Genomic DNA, 14,493 nt, shown 5'->3' with positions numbered 1-14,493 from the left:
TATTCTGTTGGACTTGTATTAAATTGGGGCTCAATTTAATTAGTAAAAGTCCAACAGGTTTGGCCCAAGTCCAACCTCCATGGATCCCTAATCTGACCCATCATAACTCTATATATAAAGGAGATTAGGGAGAAGACAAATTAATTAATTCATTTTATTCGTTCTCTCTTTGAGATTGACGTATTTTTCAGTTCTCTAGAGAACTGATTTTTGTCTTCTTCTCTAATTAAGTCCTTTCGGTTTTGACAAGCTTTGCCAACCCAAAGGTCATTATCTGAGTTCGGGATACAGATTAGAAGATTCGTGGTCGAGTACGAAGATCTTCATGTGGAGAAGGCGCAAGCAATCGACGATTCTTTGGAGAATCAGATCGGTAATTCTAAACCGTAGGAATTCATGTATTAGGGTTTAAATTTCATAAGCATGAATTAATGTGCGTTCTTGTTTGCAATTTGATTGTTTAACATGTAGTTAATTAATTCCATAATTGGTCAAATAGATCCGTAGATCTGATTTATTTGTGTATGCATGACTTCCGATGTGAAGGGGCACCAAACCCCAACAGTTGGTGCATCTAATTTTTTGGCAAGAGAAATTTCCTACTACTTTTTTGCATTAGAGTTGCTTAATGATTTTAATGACACAACATTTCTGTTATGGAAGTTCAGCTGCTCTGGCATTACATTGATGTTTTATGCTGGTGCATGATAGCGTCATGTTTTTTGAAATTGTGTATTGAAACTTTCTTCCATTTTACCCTTCAGTTTGAATGGTTAGTAGTAGTAAATATTACTATTAATAATAATTAGCAGAAGTAATAATAGATTACTAAAATTTTATTTTGAGAAATTGTTCAATCAAAATTTGATGTGCATGGTATCAGAATAAATGCAAAAGAGTCTAATTAACTTGGTACAATCAAGCAATAGAGAAAACCAACCAAATATAATCATGATTGGCAGTGGAAATTGGCCATTTCTCGCACTTATCCAATCTTATTCAATCAAATCTAATTGGATTATCGCTCTAAGTAAGCTTCTATTTACAATTCAAATATTAACGCATATATAGTAGCTAAACAAACCAACATATATAACACTTATTGTTTTAGTTCCCAGATCTTCCTGTACATCATTCAAATTTGACAAACAATAGATCTACAAGCAAGTTGCAGATAGAGGTTTTTGAATGGTAAAAGAATAGATCAAGGAATGTAATACATGGGATTTGGAAGCTTGAAAGAACGTATGGACATGGAAGACCCCAACAAATCACTCCATTGGTCTCCAGAGTTTCCCACTATTTCGTAACCTTCCTGCTCCACCTCTCTCCTCTTCTCCGACTTGTACACCATTGCTGTCTTTCCATGATCCTCCGACGACCTGTGTAGTAAGAAAACTTGTTAAATTTTCACAAGTTTTAACTAAGTTCCATGAACTTAAAACACTGAAGCATCACCATTTGGATAGATCTTTTTAAAGAATTAAGTTCCATAAATTCAATCAAGACCAGTTATCATCTAACTGCATATATCGATGTCTATGTCTCCCTCACTTAATTCATCTAACAGAAGATATCAATGACTATATCTCCCTCACTTAAGTCATCTGACATAAGACATCAATGACTATGTCTCCCTCATGTAATCGTAATCTATTCAGAGACTATTATACTGCATCCACAAATGTTATAGCAGCCTAAGTGTACCTTTGGTGATTGTAAATCAATCTACGAGGATGCATCTGCATTTCCATTGCGGATTCATGGGGATTCCCAGCATTAGGATTAGGCAGATGGTGCCATTAATCTTACATAAGAACCACTCACACTCACATGTTATGATTCGTTATCAACCAGATAAATAACTAAGCAGATGAAATCATGAAACCAAACTGTTGTTTTCTTAATAGTCCTCAAATCTTCCATAGGAATCCAGCAAAACCATAAAGCAACAGATCATGCAAATGGCTGAGTGCATTTTAGGGCGTTTACTATAGAGGATTATGCATAGATAGATAAAAACAGTATAGACTATCTAATCAGAAACTTGGGATATCCTTAAACCCTTGATTGCTTCTACAATTTGGGTATCTTGCTTCACTCACATTGTAGAAATCCTTATCATGAACATCAAAATATTTGGTAAATCATCTAATTCAAGCTCAAAATCATTTTCACACAATTACAAGATAATCCATAAATACAGAGACATTGAAATAGAAGGGAAGGAATAACCTGAGAATGAGCATGCCCCAATCCCGGAATCCAGATTGGAACAAATTCTCAACCGTAACACCCCGATACCTCTCGCTTCGACCAGTCAACAAAATGACCTTAAATCCCAAATTCAAAACCTCTTCGTACACCTTCAAACTAGACTCTATAGCCGGCGCCCTCCCCATCTCAACCCACTCATCAAATTTCCCACCATCAAATATCTCCGACCTGCACCAATAATCACAATTAAGAATCACACACTATTGTTTAACAAAGTGATGATGATGAGTTGATAACGATACATACCCGTAGCCATGTTGAGCATAATAGGGGAGATTCGAAAGCAGAGTCTCATCCACATCAAAAATCCAGGCGAATTTCCCATCCCCGTTCAACTTAACACTTCTGGCATACAAGACGGCCTCATCGGCGACCCTCTGGAGATCGAGGAGGTACCCTCTCCCTCTCATATATTCCATCACATAATCACGGCACTCTTCAGGAACCGTCTTCCAAGGGCTCAGATTGTTGGCTTCCACAGCCACCCTCCAGCTCGTACAATGTGCTTGGGCGTCGAGTTTATCCAGCTGTGGCTGGTTGATTTGGAGGATCAGAGATGGCTCAGCGTCTTGAGGGAAAGCGAAGGGCAAAGCGAAGGACAAGAGAAGGAGCTGTTTCAATAGAATCATAGCGCACCAATGGAATTATTCCTTTTGATCCAAGGTTTTATATTTTGTGGATTTTTAACTGTTGAAGAAATGCTTTTCTTGACGTGAACAGAAAATCTCTGTTTGTTTTTTTTCTGGATTTCAACTTTATTTATGACCTCAAGCGTGTGAGCAAAGTAAACGGAGTAGTCAATGGGTGGAGAAAGTGTATCTTATTTTATATTCTCAATATTTTGGATATATATTTGTCTAATGATATTCTAAGTATTTAATATACTTAATTTTGGATCTCATTATAAAACAAGTGACAAAATTGAGTGAACGCGTGTTTCATCCAATCAAATTAGGTGCTAATGTATTTTATATTATGTGTAAATGGTAACTTAACGCGTTTAATAAAGATTTGGTATATATATTGACTATCGTATAATAAAAATTTTATGGAGTATTTAGAGTTGACTAAAAGCGGATGGTCGGTGGTCCCATCGGGTCCTAAAAAATGGGTGGAGCCCCGCCTACCTCTTCAAACCTTTAGTTATTGTAATATTGCTGTTTAAATTTAAACTCTATAGCTTCATCACTTGAGATCTTGATTTGCATTAAAAAAACAAAATCATTGTGAGAAATCGGTCAACTTGAGATCTTAATTTGCATAAAGAACCAACATTGAATTTCTTTTCATCATTAACACTAATATTTTGTACTCCTATTAGTTCGGTGCATTAGTTTAGGAGTAGATTCACCATGATTTATAAGATAAAATGTGCAAATGAGCCTCGCAGATATGTATTATTCAAAGAATGGGAAATCATATATTCTTCTTGAGGGTTGAACCGTATGGGAAATCATATGTTCTTATTGAGGGTTTAGTTGAACCGTAAACCTCTTAGTTAAAAACCCAACAACCAAACTATTGGACTACTGCATTTTATATGACATTTATTGAAAATAGTACATTTCTACACTGCAAAAAGGGAGCAGATATGCTATTTTCGGCTAGATTCAAGAGAAAGTTTAGGCTCTCCATACGGCCGGGAGGGGGCGACCGCCCTCTCCTGCCCCCCACCCTAGATCCGCTGCAGGAAATAGGGTTGTGAGCAGAGCAGGTGCTCTAAGAAAACAAGAAGGCTTATGAGGCTGACTAGTTGGCAAGATCTACTCATGAGGCTGACAAGGACGGAAATGACTTAGCATTATCCAAAAGATAGCAATCTTCATGAATGTTTGATCAAGGAGGAAAGAATGAGGAATTTTTCCCCAGAGATTGGAGCCAAGAGGAGAGAGAAGATCAAGACAAATTCACTCACCACTCCACGCTCGAGTTCTTCTCAGCTTCGACCTCTGGAAGCAGGGGAATCTCCACACTCCATCATCATTCCAGAAAGAGCAGTTAGCATGAGATAATTCGTTTTGAAATGCTTTTCTTGATGTGAACAGGAAACCTTTGTTATTTTCCAATTAATGGGATTTCTACTTATAATCTTATGACTTGAATTTTGAAGAGATTCATTGCTGTGAAAATGGCGTGCGATCAAAGTAAATGTAGTCGTCAATTTTATACTCCACAATCAAGATGTTATGCTTTGTCACCCAATTCATCGGATAACGACCTATAAACTTTGTGGTCCATTTTATTCTAGTAAATTTAATAGTGATAAAAAAACACTTGCGAACAAGTAACATACCGATGCCATTGACGACCAAGACATGTTTTCCCAACTAGATACAACCTCAGTAGATCGAGGCATATGCAATTCTAGTCCTAGAAAAGCATTACTATCTTACTAGGAAATTAAAACATTCAAGTGCTCAATCCAGATACAGTAAACGAACCTGCATGTTTAGGCCGAGTTCACAGCGCATTACAGCTTCAGCTATACACTACTACTAAATAAATTATACCTAGAAACAAAGATTCACATCTTAAGGGAAATTGAAGTTCACATCTTGCAACTGCAAGCGCCACAAAGAAATTTCAATCAGAAGATTACTGATAAACTAGAATCAATTATTAGACTTTGAAAGCAAGCCATGCAAGTCTCTTTAGGTATGATAAGACCAAATTGAAACAAACCATGCAAGTCTCTTACATAAGTAGGCTAAACATGTAACTCGTATTTATGTGCTAGACGCTAGACTCAATTATTAGCGAAATTCCAAAAAACTAGAGAACAGACTTTTAAAACCCGAGGGACGCTTGTATAATCATTTAGCTGTCAATATCACAAACACAAACATCATTTAATACAATTACGACCTGTATTCCATTTAGACACAACTGAAACCTCTAACCAAATACTTCTAACAACTTCATTTAGCATCATCTATCTTCTTCCTGCAACCATTCAATTCCAAATCCTCAAGCAACCAAACAATTTATGCTACAACAATTTTCTACTATCGGTGAAAAAGGCAAAAACTAGACTCAATCCAATAACACATAAGCATTAGGCGAGAACCAACAGAACATATGAATGATTATCCCAGCACAATGACACCACCTGCCATAAATGAACTACGAAAAGGCATTAGAAAGAATTAGAAGAAAATGGAATCAGACATGTTCAGAAAGAAACTTCCAGATTAGCCATACCATCTGACCTCATGATCCAAGGTGGGCCTCACCTTGATTTAGATTAGTAGAGACAAGCATCAGCCTGGATTCAAAGTATAAAGCTACAAACACTACAAATAGTTGTAGTAACAAGAAGCAAAAGGTGCACCAAATCAAATCAGCGGGCGTTAGAATAAGACAAAGTAGAGAAGAGCACAAGAAATTGTTAGATAGTCGACAAAAGGGTCAGCAGAGATACCAACAAGTTCAAACATATAATCTTGGAAAATATAAGAAAGTCAGACACGCTAAATGCAGATATATCCGTCTGAATAGAAATGATCCTACAAAGTGAGATTTCAACAGACATATATGCAAATTGATCCTGCAACACGGTTGAATGGCTTCATGGAAACTTTCTGCAAATGTAACAGTACATCAAGGTTATGTGAGTCCCAAACTTCCAACAAGTAAAGAGACATTAGAAACCAGGATGAGAAGTGCTCCAGTAAACAGCCTGTAAAGATATTACATAGCGACAAAGAAACAAGTGTTATTATCTGTTAAAAATCAATGAAAATGATAATATTGTACAAAAATTAAAAGCATGCATGATCAGAAATTAAAGAGAATAATGGGCCCAAAGGAGGCCAATTCTCCAAGAAATGGTAGAGCTGTTGCCCACTGAAACATAGAAAGTTGTATCACAATGGCAATCTGCATAGACTAACAAAGCATTTTATGTGAGGAACAGATATGTAATTCAAACAGTATATGAGCTTTTCAAATTAGTGCTATAGTTTTATCAGGACAAGATCATGACAGATTATAAATTTATAACAAGCAAAACCAAAAATGAAATAAACCTTGGCAAATATATCTAATTTAAAGGGTTATTTTATTACTACAGGGTCATCAATGTGATGTCTAAAAAATAAATGGCATCCAGGATCTTCTTATACTCTGAAATGTATTTTGGCCACAAGTTGATTGCCTGTTCTAATCAACCCTAATTTGTTCTTGAAAAATACTGCTTTGTAACATAGTATTTCCTTATTCATTGCATAAACAATTATTAAAAGCTTAATGCAATTCTACAGTGATATATTAATAAACAATTGAACACATGCCTCATCCATTTTATCTTATTCCCCCAAAAGATGCTCAGAAAAATTCTCCACATTACAATCATGCATTTGAACTCTTCTATGCCAATATCTGAATATAAACTAAACATTCTGCTGCAACACCGTACAGTGTGATATTAGACGTGCCAAAAATGAATAAATGAAGTGATATGTCAGCAAATATCAAGACATGTAAATCGTAGAGAGTAACATAAAGGAGGACTATATTTACCTCATCCTGAAAGCCATCTTTGGAATATCCTCTCATCATTTCATTTCTGCCATGAACTTCTCATATTCAGAGTCCGTGCTGTGGTTACTTTTCTCAGCAGGAGGTGGAGGAGGCACAGATGGATTTGAGGACCACGGAGCATTACTCAAGCTTTGTGAAGGGTCTGAAAAGGACTGGGGTGCAGCAGGAGGGGGTGGTGGAACAGCACCATAATGAGGTGGATAGCTATATGGAGGTGCTGGGTAAGGAGTCTGGGAATTTGGTGGTAACATTGCAGTTACGGAATTGCCATAGGCATAAGTTGGAATAGATTGGACTGACGCACTACTCTGAGATTGTACTCCTGGAGGGTAACTTTGCTGCATCTCCCCAGAAGATGAGTCAGCGGAAGAAACAGCCTGAGTCTGAACACCAGATGAACCTGGAGGCATTGGAGGCGGAGGGTATTGCACTCCATATTGATGAACTGCTTGACCTGGAACTGGAGGGTACATTGTCGATCCTGGTGGTGGAGGAGGATAAGGGGAATATGAAGGAGGTGGTGGAGGTCCCCAAGGAACCGGTGCCCCAGAATACATGCCAGGTGGAACTGGACCACCAGCATTGTACTGCTGGGAGGGGTAGGCACCAATGGGATGATTCAGAGGAGGATATGTTGGCATAGGTGGAGCAGGAGGGCCTGGAGGCACCGTGGGCTGAGGTGGTTTACCTGCGACTCGCACAGCAATTGTTCTCCCATCTAACTTGTGTCCATTCATGCTTGCAATTGCATTATTTGCCTGCTGAACATCCGCATACTTCACAAAGCCATAACCCTTGCTCAAACCAGACACACGGTCTTTGATAACTTTAGCCATCACAATTTCACCAAAAGGAGAAAACAAACTGATCAAACCATCATCCTCCAGAGTGGGAGGCAAGTAACCAATGTATAAGTTTGTCTCGTCAAATTCCTTTGGCTTGAGCAGTGGTGATCCAAGAGCAGCTTGTGTGGTGTTAATCACAGTGTTGGTAGAACTTGCCCAAGGAGGATTCAGGCCTGAACCCCCAGGAAGAGCAAGTGTTGCAGAGCTCGACTTGATTGAAGACTCCGGAACTGTTCCTCCAAGTTCTGCCAGGAAGTTCTGATACTCATCATCCATTTTCTTGCCAGTAGTATTCTTCACAGGGCAATCAATAGTAGGATGCCCACCATCACCACAAATCTTACACAAAACATCACTCTTAAAAGTTGAGGTGCGGGAAGGACATGCATACTGTCGATGACCAGGCTCCCCACACAGCCTACAATACTCTTCATCTCTAATAGTACCATTCAGTGCAGCAAGCTCCCTAAGCTGTTGCCTCTTGTGCTCATTAAGAACCTCGTCAACTGGCTGCAAGAGTTTCTCGACCATACCAGCAGCAGCCTCAAGAGACTCCTGAGTGTCAGCCTCCACCAGCACATGCAAATCCTCATTTTCTGCGGGATCAGGCTTCAAATCCCTCTTCTGTTGCAGCCTACCTTCCTTCACAGACCCTTTGCCCCGGATAACAATCTTCGCACCAGTCTCCCTTTCCATCCTCTTCTGTGTGTTTCCTCTTGGACCAATAATCAATCCAATAAAATTATAACCAGGGTACTCTTTCATCGGTATGTATAGCTTCTTGTGAAGCTTGGGCGGCCTATAATCCGCCGGGGGCTTAAAGGCAGGATTCTTCTTAATAATCTGCGATATGATCTCTTGCCTCTCCCTATTCAGCTTCTCTCTAGCACGATATTCCCTAGTATTAATCCTCACTCCCATGTTATCATAAATAGGTTCCGGGGAGGGTGACCTAGCGCCCTCAGGCCGATCATCCAAGAGCATACCGGATTGCAACTTACGACTAATCTCAAGCAACCTACTATTCAAAGCTTGAATCTCAGGATCAAATTCAATACCTCCGGCGAAGTCCTTCATAAAGTCAGGCAGCTGGATCACCGGCTTCGGCTCGTCATCTGCCCACCTCGACTTCCGCTTCCTCCCACCGGTTCCAGAATTTCCATCGCCGTTGGCAGCGGTACCATCGTTGCTGGACTCGCTCGGGGGCGGGTCCCACCTAGATCGCCTCCGCCTGCGGCTTGTGGTTTCTTCCTCGCCCCCGGAGAAATCTTTGTCAGTGCCGCTGTGCGTGTTGGCGAGACCATTCCCCGACAAAAGGGGCTTGGGAAAATCAGGCTTGGGGACGGGCATAGAAGCATCGGCGGTGTTGGAGGAGTCTAGGGTTTTTTCGAGGGTTTCAGATTGGGGCTGAGAAGGGGAACCAGTGTAATTGGATTGAAGAGTATCCATTGAATTGGAGGGAGAGAGAGCAATTGATGAGATGCAGAAAGTAGGAGATGGAAAGGAAAGAGAGCCGTACAGGAATTTAGGTTTAACTCCAACAGTTGACGGCGGCCGAGAATGGATTTTGGAGGAAATCGTAAAATTAAAGAAGCCTGCTACAGCAACACGTTTTTATATTAATCTTCAAATCGTGGGATTTACTGTATATCTTATCCACGGATACTTAGGCAACTGTTATTAAATCGTGATTAAGTTTTGATTTAATTCAATATATGTACTACTAAACTTTACTTTATATTATTTGAGTTTTTATTTATAAAATTAGCAAATTAAAGATTCGTAACCAATTTGATACAAGATCATAATTTGGTAAGCAACTGAATCAATACTTTGGCACAAAATCACCAAACCAAAGCAATCGATTTAATAACAGTCGGTACCAATTACCACGAAGAACGCTGATGTCTAGCAACTCCCACAAAGTAGATGTCGCTCTTTTCTTCCTCGTTTCTCTCAGCATCTCGGTATCTATCCACTCCCACCTTCACTCTCTCATCACTTTCTCATCGTTTCTTGTGTGAATTCTTTTGGTAACTCTATTTATTTATTTTCACTCCATGTGTTTCATTGTAAGACTTGATATTTTCTTGTATTCTGGGCTCTACGAATTCAGGTCTCTATTTTGTGGTTTGTGTGTAAAATTCTTCGTATTCGATTTTAGGTGCTGATGATATTTGATGTGGGGTGAGAGAGATGGAATTAGGGAGATGTCGGAAAGATGAAAAGGTCCAGTTAAATAAGTAATGCATTAGTGAAGTCTTAGATAAAAGAGGGTCTGATTTTCTGAAAAAAAAATAATCTTGTTTTGGGTGATTTTAGGAAAAAGGTTCCTTGAATGAAAACCTTTTTTGTATTTTATAAAAGGGAAGTGTTAAAACCGATGCTATTGGGTTGTTCAAATTATATTCTCTCTAATCATCACTAGCATTGATGTGTTTCCCTAAAACGAGAATTTTGCCCTGATTTTCTATCGAAAGCTAGATTAAAGATTAGTGTAGTTTATTTCTTTTTTTGCATAGACTCTGATGAAACCATGTTACATCTTGTTTAACTAGACAATTGGAGATGAAGTCAGACCTGTGAAATTCCCTTTGGTTGTGAGCACATGGCCCTTCAAGGAAGCTGTTAGAGCAGCATGGAGGACTGCAGAGAGTGGGCTTTCGGCGATTGATGCAGTCGTAGAAGGCTGCTCTGCATGTGAGCTACTGAGATGCGATGGTACAGGTTAGGATCCGGATATGCCACATGCACGTTCCTTTCCATTTCATTTAACTGCATTTATCGATTTCACAGAATGGTGAAGGTTACATTTGCAGTTGCCAAAAGTGCAAAACTATTTCACTTTGAAAGATATGGAATTCTTGTTCATTGATACTCTGGGGGGGGGTGGATTTACTTTGAGTAATAGGATACTATAGGATGGATTGATAAAATTAATCCATTAATTTTGAGCTTGTTTGACCATCTTATCGTTCAATTAGTCAATCCTACTATATTTTATCAATCTGTGCGAGGCTCAAAGTAAGCACTCCCGTAGTTCTTTCTTCAAATATTTGAGTATTGAGTTTTCCTGATTTTCATTACTATTTAGCCGTTAAGAAGAGATGGCTTTACTTTCATTTACGTTACGTCTTGGGGATTCAGAACTGTAGTTTGTCTTCCTTTCCAATCACTAGGATTTCCACCTCTGTCATTGATTTTGTCTGCTCCTCGATTTATTATTCAAAAAGGGAGGAGAAGGACCTTTATGAGTGGATGCCTCTCTAATACTACATTACTACCTCTTTGTAGCCTTGTTTGTCCAATTGTAATACTTGGTCACTGTTTATGCATGAAAACTGGTTTACATTTCATGGAAAGACATTATTAATTAGACTGTCATTTCTAATTAGAGTGTGATCTGCATTAATAGGTTTTTCTTTTTTGGTTACCTGAAGTGATGATAAAAGTAACAGTTATGGAGATTCTGTGTGTGTGTCTTACTTATCCAATGCAAGGTGTGCAAAGGGGTAGTCCTACTTCTGTAGACTCGCACAAACTTCTTACATGTATCCCATTGTAATCTTGCAATTTGACCCATAACCTTTGCAGTTTTTCATAATTGTGCCCTGATGGCCGGAATTTGAGCCTGTTCGTTGTGGCACTGTAGCCCTTTTGCCTAGGTGGTATGGTTTCCTCCATTCTTATTCCCCCTCTCTCACTTTCTCTCCCTCATCCGTCTCTCTAGTTTCCCCGGAACCGAATCCCTAGCCTCCTCCTTAAAAACTCGAGTTACCACTTGCTGCCACGATGCAGCCGCCACCACTTCCGCAACCGTCTTCTCCTCCAGAAACAAACAAGACTCACTAAAATCACAGGACTCCCCTCTTCTTTTCCCCACTTCTCTGTTGAATCCAATCTACATATATCGTCGCCACTGCAGGAGATTCCTCCACCGCAGCAAAAAGCTACCTCTCTTTGACTGGTATTCGTATCTTGATTTTTTTTAAATGGACGTTCTTTTGTCCATGTATCATGTTCGTATTCCATTCTTGTGAACTATTTTTCTGTTGTTAATTAAGCGGATAAAAAACGTCATTATTGGAGAAATCAAAATAGAATTATTTCTGTTCAGTTTTGTAGCTAAATAGCATTTACAAGGTGGCAATTTAGTTGACCACACTAAATAATATTTTACAAGTTTTGATTAATTCTATGATGGTATATTATAGTATCATCAACTCAATGTTTTACAAATGCTTATTTTTTGAACAGTTGGTCCTGGTGGAAGCCCAGATGAGAATGGAGAAACTACAATTGATGCGATGGTCATGAATGGGGTATGAATATTTAACGTTCCTTATATAGCTGAATATTTTTGTTGAGCAGAGCCACACAAGGTGCTTAATTGATTTGTTATACTTTGCATATGCTAAGATATGAATAGGTGACAATGGAGGTTGGAGCAGTTGCTGCAATGCGGTATGTCAGTGATGGCATCAAAGCTGCTAGATTAGTAATGCAGCATACAGAACACACTTTGCTTGTCGGAGAGCAAGCATCAAGATTTGCAATATCTATGGGTCTTCCTGGCCCCACTAACCTAAGCTCTGAAGAATCTATAGAGAAGTGGGTTAATTGGAAAAAGAATAGTTGCCAGCCAAATTTTCGGAAGAATGTGCTGCCAGTTAATGACTGTGGTCCATATCATCTGAATAGTACCACGAACCTGGGTGAGAAATTTTTCTCGAACAATGAGAGGGTTGGTCTTGATGCATCTAGGCCAAACCATTTTGGTCTCCATAACCATGATACAATAGCAATGGCTGTTATTGACAAAGTAAGCTGCTGTTCTCTTAGTGAAAATTCTATACATGAATCCCCTTTAAGATATATATTGCTTTTGCAGAAAGGACTTATAGCTGTTGGTACCTCAACGAATGGTGCCACCTTTAAGATCCCTGGCAGGTTATAACAGTATTGATTTACATTATTTTTTAACTACAGTATTATTGATAAGTCTAGCATTGACGTTGTCACCATCTTTATCATCTAATGACTATATGAACGTTTCTTAGCAGTCCTACTTTACCCATTCACTGTCATAGTCCTGCCTTCACTCATTCATTGGTGTACTAATTATTTGGTTGATATATTCAAGATTTCACAAGTTCTTGAAAATGAGATGAAAAATGTTGAAATGAGACTAGATCTTGGTAACTAATATCAAACTTTGTATTCATGTGTCTTGCCACACTTCTAGCGCACATTTACACCTTTACTGCGAATATAAACCTAAAGTCCCTATTAGCAAGTCCGTCCTATTTATCGAGCCATCTGTACACTTGGAGATTTATATGCTCTATATGTTTTCTTGCTTGTAGGGTTGGTGATGGACCTATTGCCGGTTCTTCTGCATATGCTGACACAGAAGTAGGAGCTTGTGGGGCAAGTGGCGATGGTGATATCATGATGCGCTTTCTCCCTTGGTACGGTATACTGTCTATCTTTATTTGCCATCTCCGCTTGGGGATAGATTATGTTGATGGTATATATGAGTTGGTATTTAAAGAATTACTCCACATGATCAAACAAGCTCAAAATTATTCAATCCATCAAAGCATGTGGTAAACATGCCATAAGTTGATACACACATTCTAAATTGTGTATATTAGGTTTATGCTCTGGAGTAAACCTGTAAACCCTCTCACAATGGTTTAGCTAAACCATCTTACCCTATTCTTGTAGCTATCAAGTCGTGGAGAGTATGAGGCTAGGCATGGAACCTAAGCTTGCTGCTGAAGATGCCATTGCAAGAATTGCAAGGAAATACCCTCATTTTGTCGGAGGCGTTTTTGCAGTCGACAAGAATGGCATCCATGCAGGTGCATGCCATGGTTGGACATTTCAGTACTCAGTGAGGAGCCCTGACATCGCTGATGTGCTGGTTTATACCGTAAACCCAGTAAAATCAACAGCTTGATGCAGTCACTTCCGCGGCTCATACTTTCTTCTTATCACCTGCACACCTCAGAAATACTCCATATGTTTTGATGGATTGCCTCTGAATGTTATGAGATGCTGCACTTATCTATTGCTTGAAATATCTTTTCTCAACCATTATCTTGTTTGTCTCTGTTTATGACTCAATATAAGTCCACTTTTAGTTTCCTATGTAATACTTCATGACAAATTAGATTCTTGCAAGCTTCATAGCCACTCGACTCATTTAATTAAGTTAAAATTGAAATTTATTAGGAAGACTTTGTATAGGGTAGTAGTGATTGATTAGATATCCTTAATTCTTTTTCTAGTGTTGATAGCCAGAGATGTCAATATATTCTGAAACCCGGTTGGCTAGAGGATTATATTATGATTGCGAATTTATAGTTTGGAAAAAAAAAAATCACTTTGAATGGTCTGTAATTAAAAGCCCAATAACTTGATAGGGGTAACCCTCTGAATTAAAAAATTTCTCATTATTTGATTTTCAAAATTGATCACTTTATTCTTTAATGTTTGTTGAGGCGTGACAATGCATGCAGTCTTGTGTAGTTTGTAAGCAATCTCCTTACCAACTTTTGTGAAACAAAAATTAGTTGCAAGAGTGATGATGATATAATTGAAAAGTTGAAATTTTGAATTTTACCCACTCACAAAATTGTATGCGCACTCACGTTGGGGTTGTTGTTATGTGCATTGATGTTTTTTATAAATAAAATATCAAAAGTAACAACCTCTCATGCCAAGTTATTAGGGTGAATTACATTGGAAGAGCATTTAATTCCTCAGTGGAATTTAGATTTTTTTACTAAGATTATGTGAATTTAATTAAGTAGGAGTGATG

The 14,493-nt window shown here is 38.7% G+C and overlaps 3 protein-coding genes across 7 annotated transcripts; 1 reads left to right on the top strand and 2 right to left on the bottom strand.

The window, feature by feature from the left end:
- Positions 1–1,068: 1,068 nt before the first annotated feature.
- On the bottom strand, positions 1,069–2,996 carry LOC125204560 (acid phosphatase 1). Its single transcript, XM_048103249.1, has 3 exons — positions 2,524–2,996; positions 2,236–2,445; positions 1,069–1,382 (listed from the first exon to the last, which is right to left on the bottom strand). The coding sequence occupies exons 1-3, from the start codon at positions 2,904–2,906 to the stop codon at positions 1,205–1,207; spliced, it is 771 nt and encodes a 256-aa protein (XP_047959206.1). The 5' UTR covers positions 2,907–2,996; the 3' UTR covers positions 1,069–1,204.
- A 2,647-nt stretch (positions 2,997–5,643) lies between these two features.
- LOC125203353 (splicing factor-like protein 1) lies at positions 5,644–9,254 on the bottom strand. Its single transcript, XM_048101678.1, has 2 exons — positions 6,799–9,254; positions 5,644–5,956 (listed from the first exon to the last, which is right to left on the bottom strand). The coding sequence occupies exon 1, from the start codon at positions 9,111–9,113 to the stop codon at positions 6,834–6,836; it is 2,280 nt and encodes a 759-aa protein (XP_047957635.1). The 5' UTR covers positions 9,114–9,254; the 3' UTR covers positions 5,644–5,956; positions 6,799–6,833.
- A 202-nt stretch (positions 9,255–9,456) lies between these two features.
- LOC125203787 (probable isoaspartyl peptidase/L-asparaginase 3) lies at positions 9,457–13,818 on the top strand. Of its 5 annotated transcripts, none has more exons than XM_048102235.1 (8): positions 9,675–9,697; positions 10,223–10,391; positions 11,259–11,631; positions 11,922–11,986; positions 12,094–12,486; positions 12,556–12,614; positions 13,031–13,135; positions 13,395–13,818. In XM_048102235.1, the coding sequence occupies exons 4-8, from the start codon at positions 11,972–11,974 to the stop codon at positions 13,627–13,629; spliced, it is 807 nt and encodes a 268-aa protein (XP_047958192.1). In that variant the 5' UTR covers positions 9,675–9,697; positions 10,223–10,391; positions 11,259–11,631; positions 11,922–11,971; the 3' UTR covers positions 13,630–13,818. The 5 variants fall into 5 exon arrangements, with proteins under 5 accessions (XP_047958190.1, XP_047958192.1, XP_047958193.1 ...); XM_048102236.1 differs by having other exon boundaries at positions 12,084–12,486; XM_048102233.1 differs by lacking the exons at positions 9,675–9,697; positions 11,259–11,631 and adding an exon at positions 9,457–9,631.
- Positions 13,819–14,493: the final 675 nt, after the last annotated feature.

This window comes from Salvia hispanica, chromosome 2, assembly GCF_023119035.1.
Source record: "Salvia hispanica cultivar TCC Black 2014 chromosome 2, UniMelb_Shisp_WGS_1.0, whole genome shotgun sequence".
NCBI lineage: Eukaryota > Viridiplantae > Streptophyta > Magnoliopsida > Lamiales > Lamiaceae > Salvia > Salvia hispanica.
The sequence above is the reverse complement of the archived record's forward strand: the minus strand, read 5'-3'. Positions and strand labels throughout refer to the sequence as shown.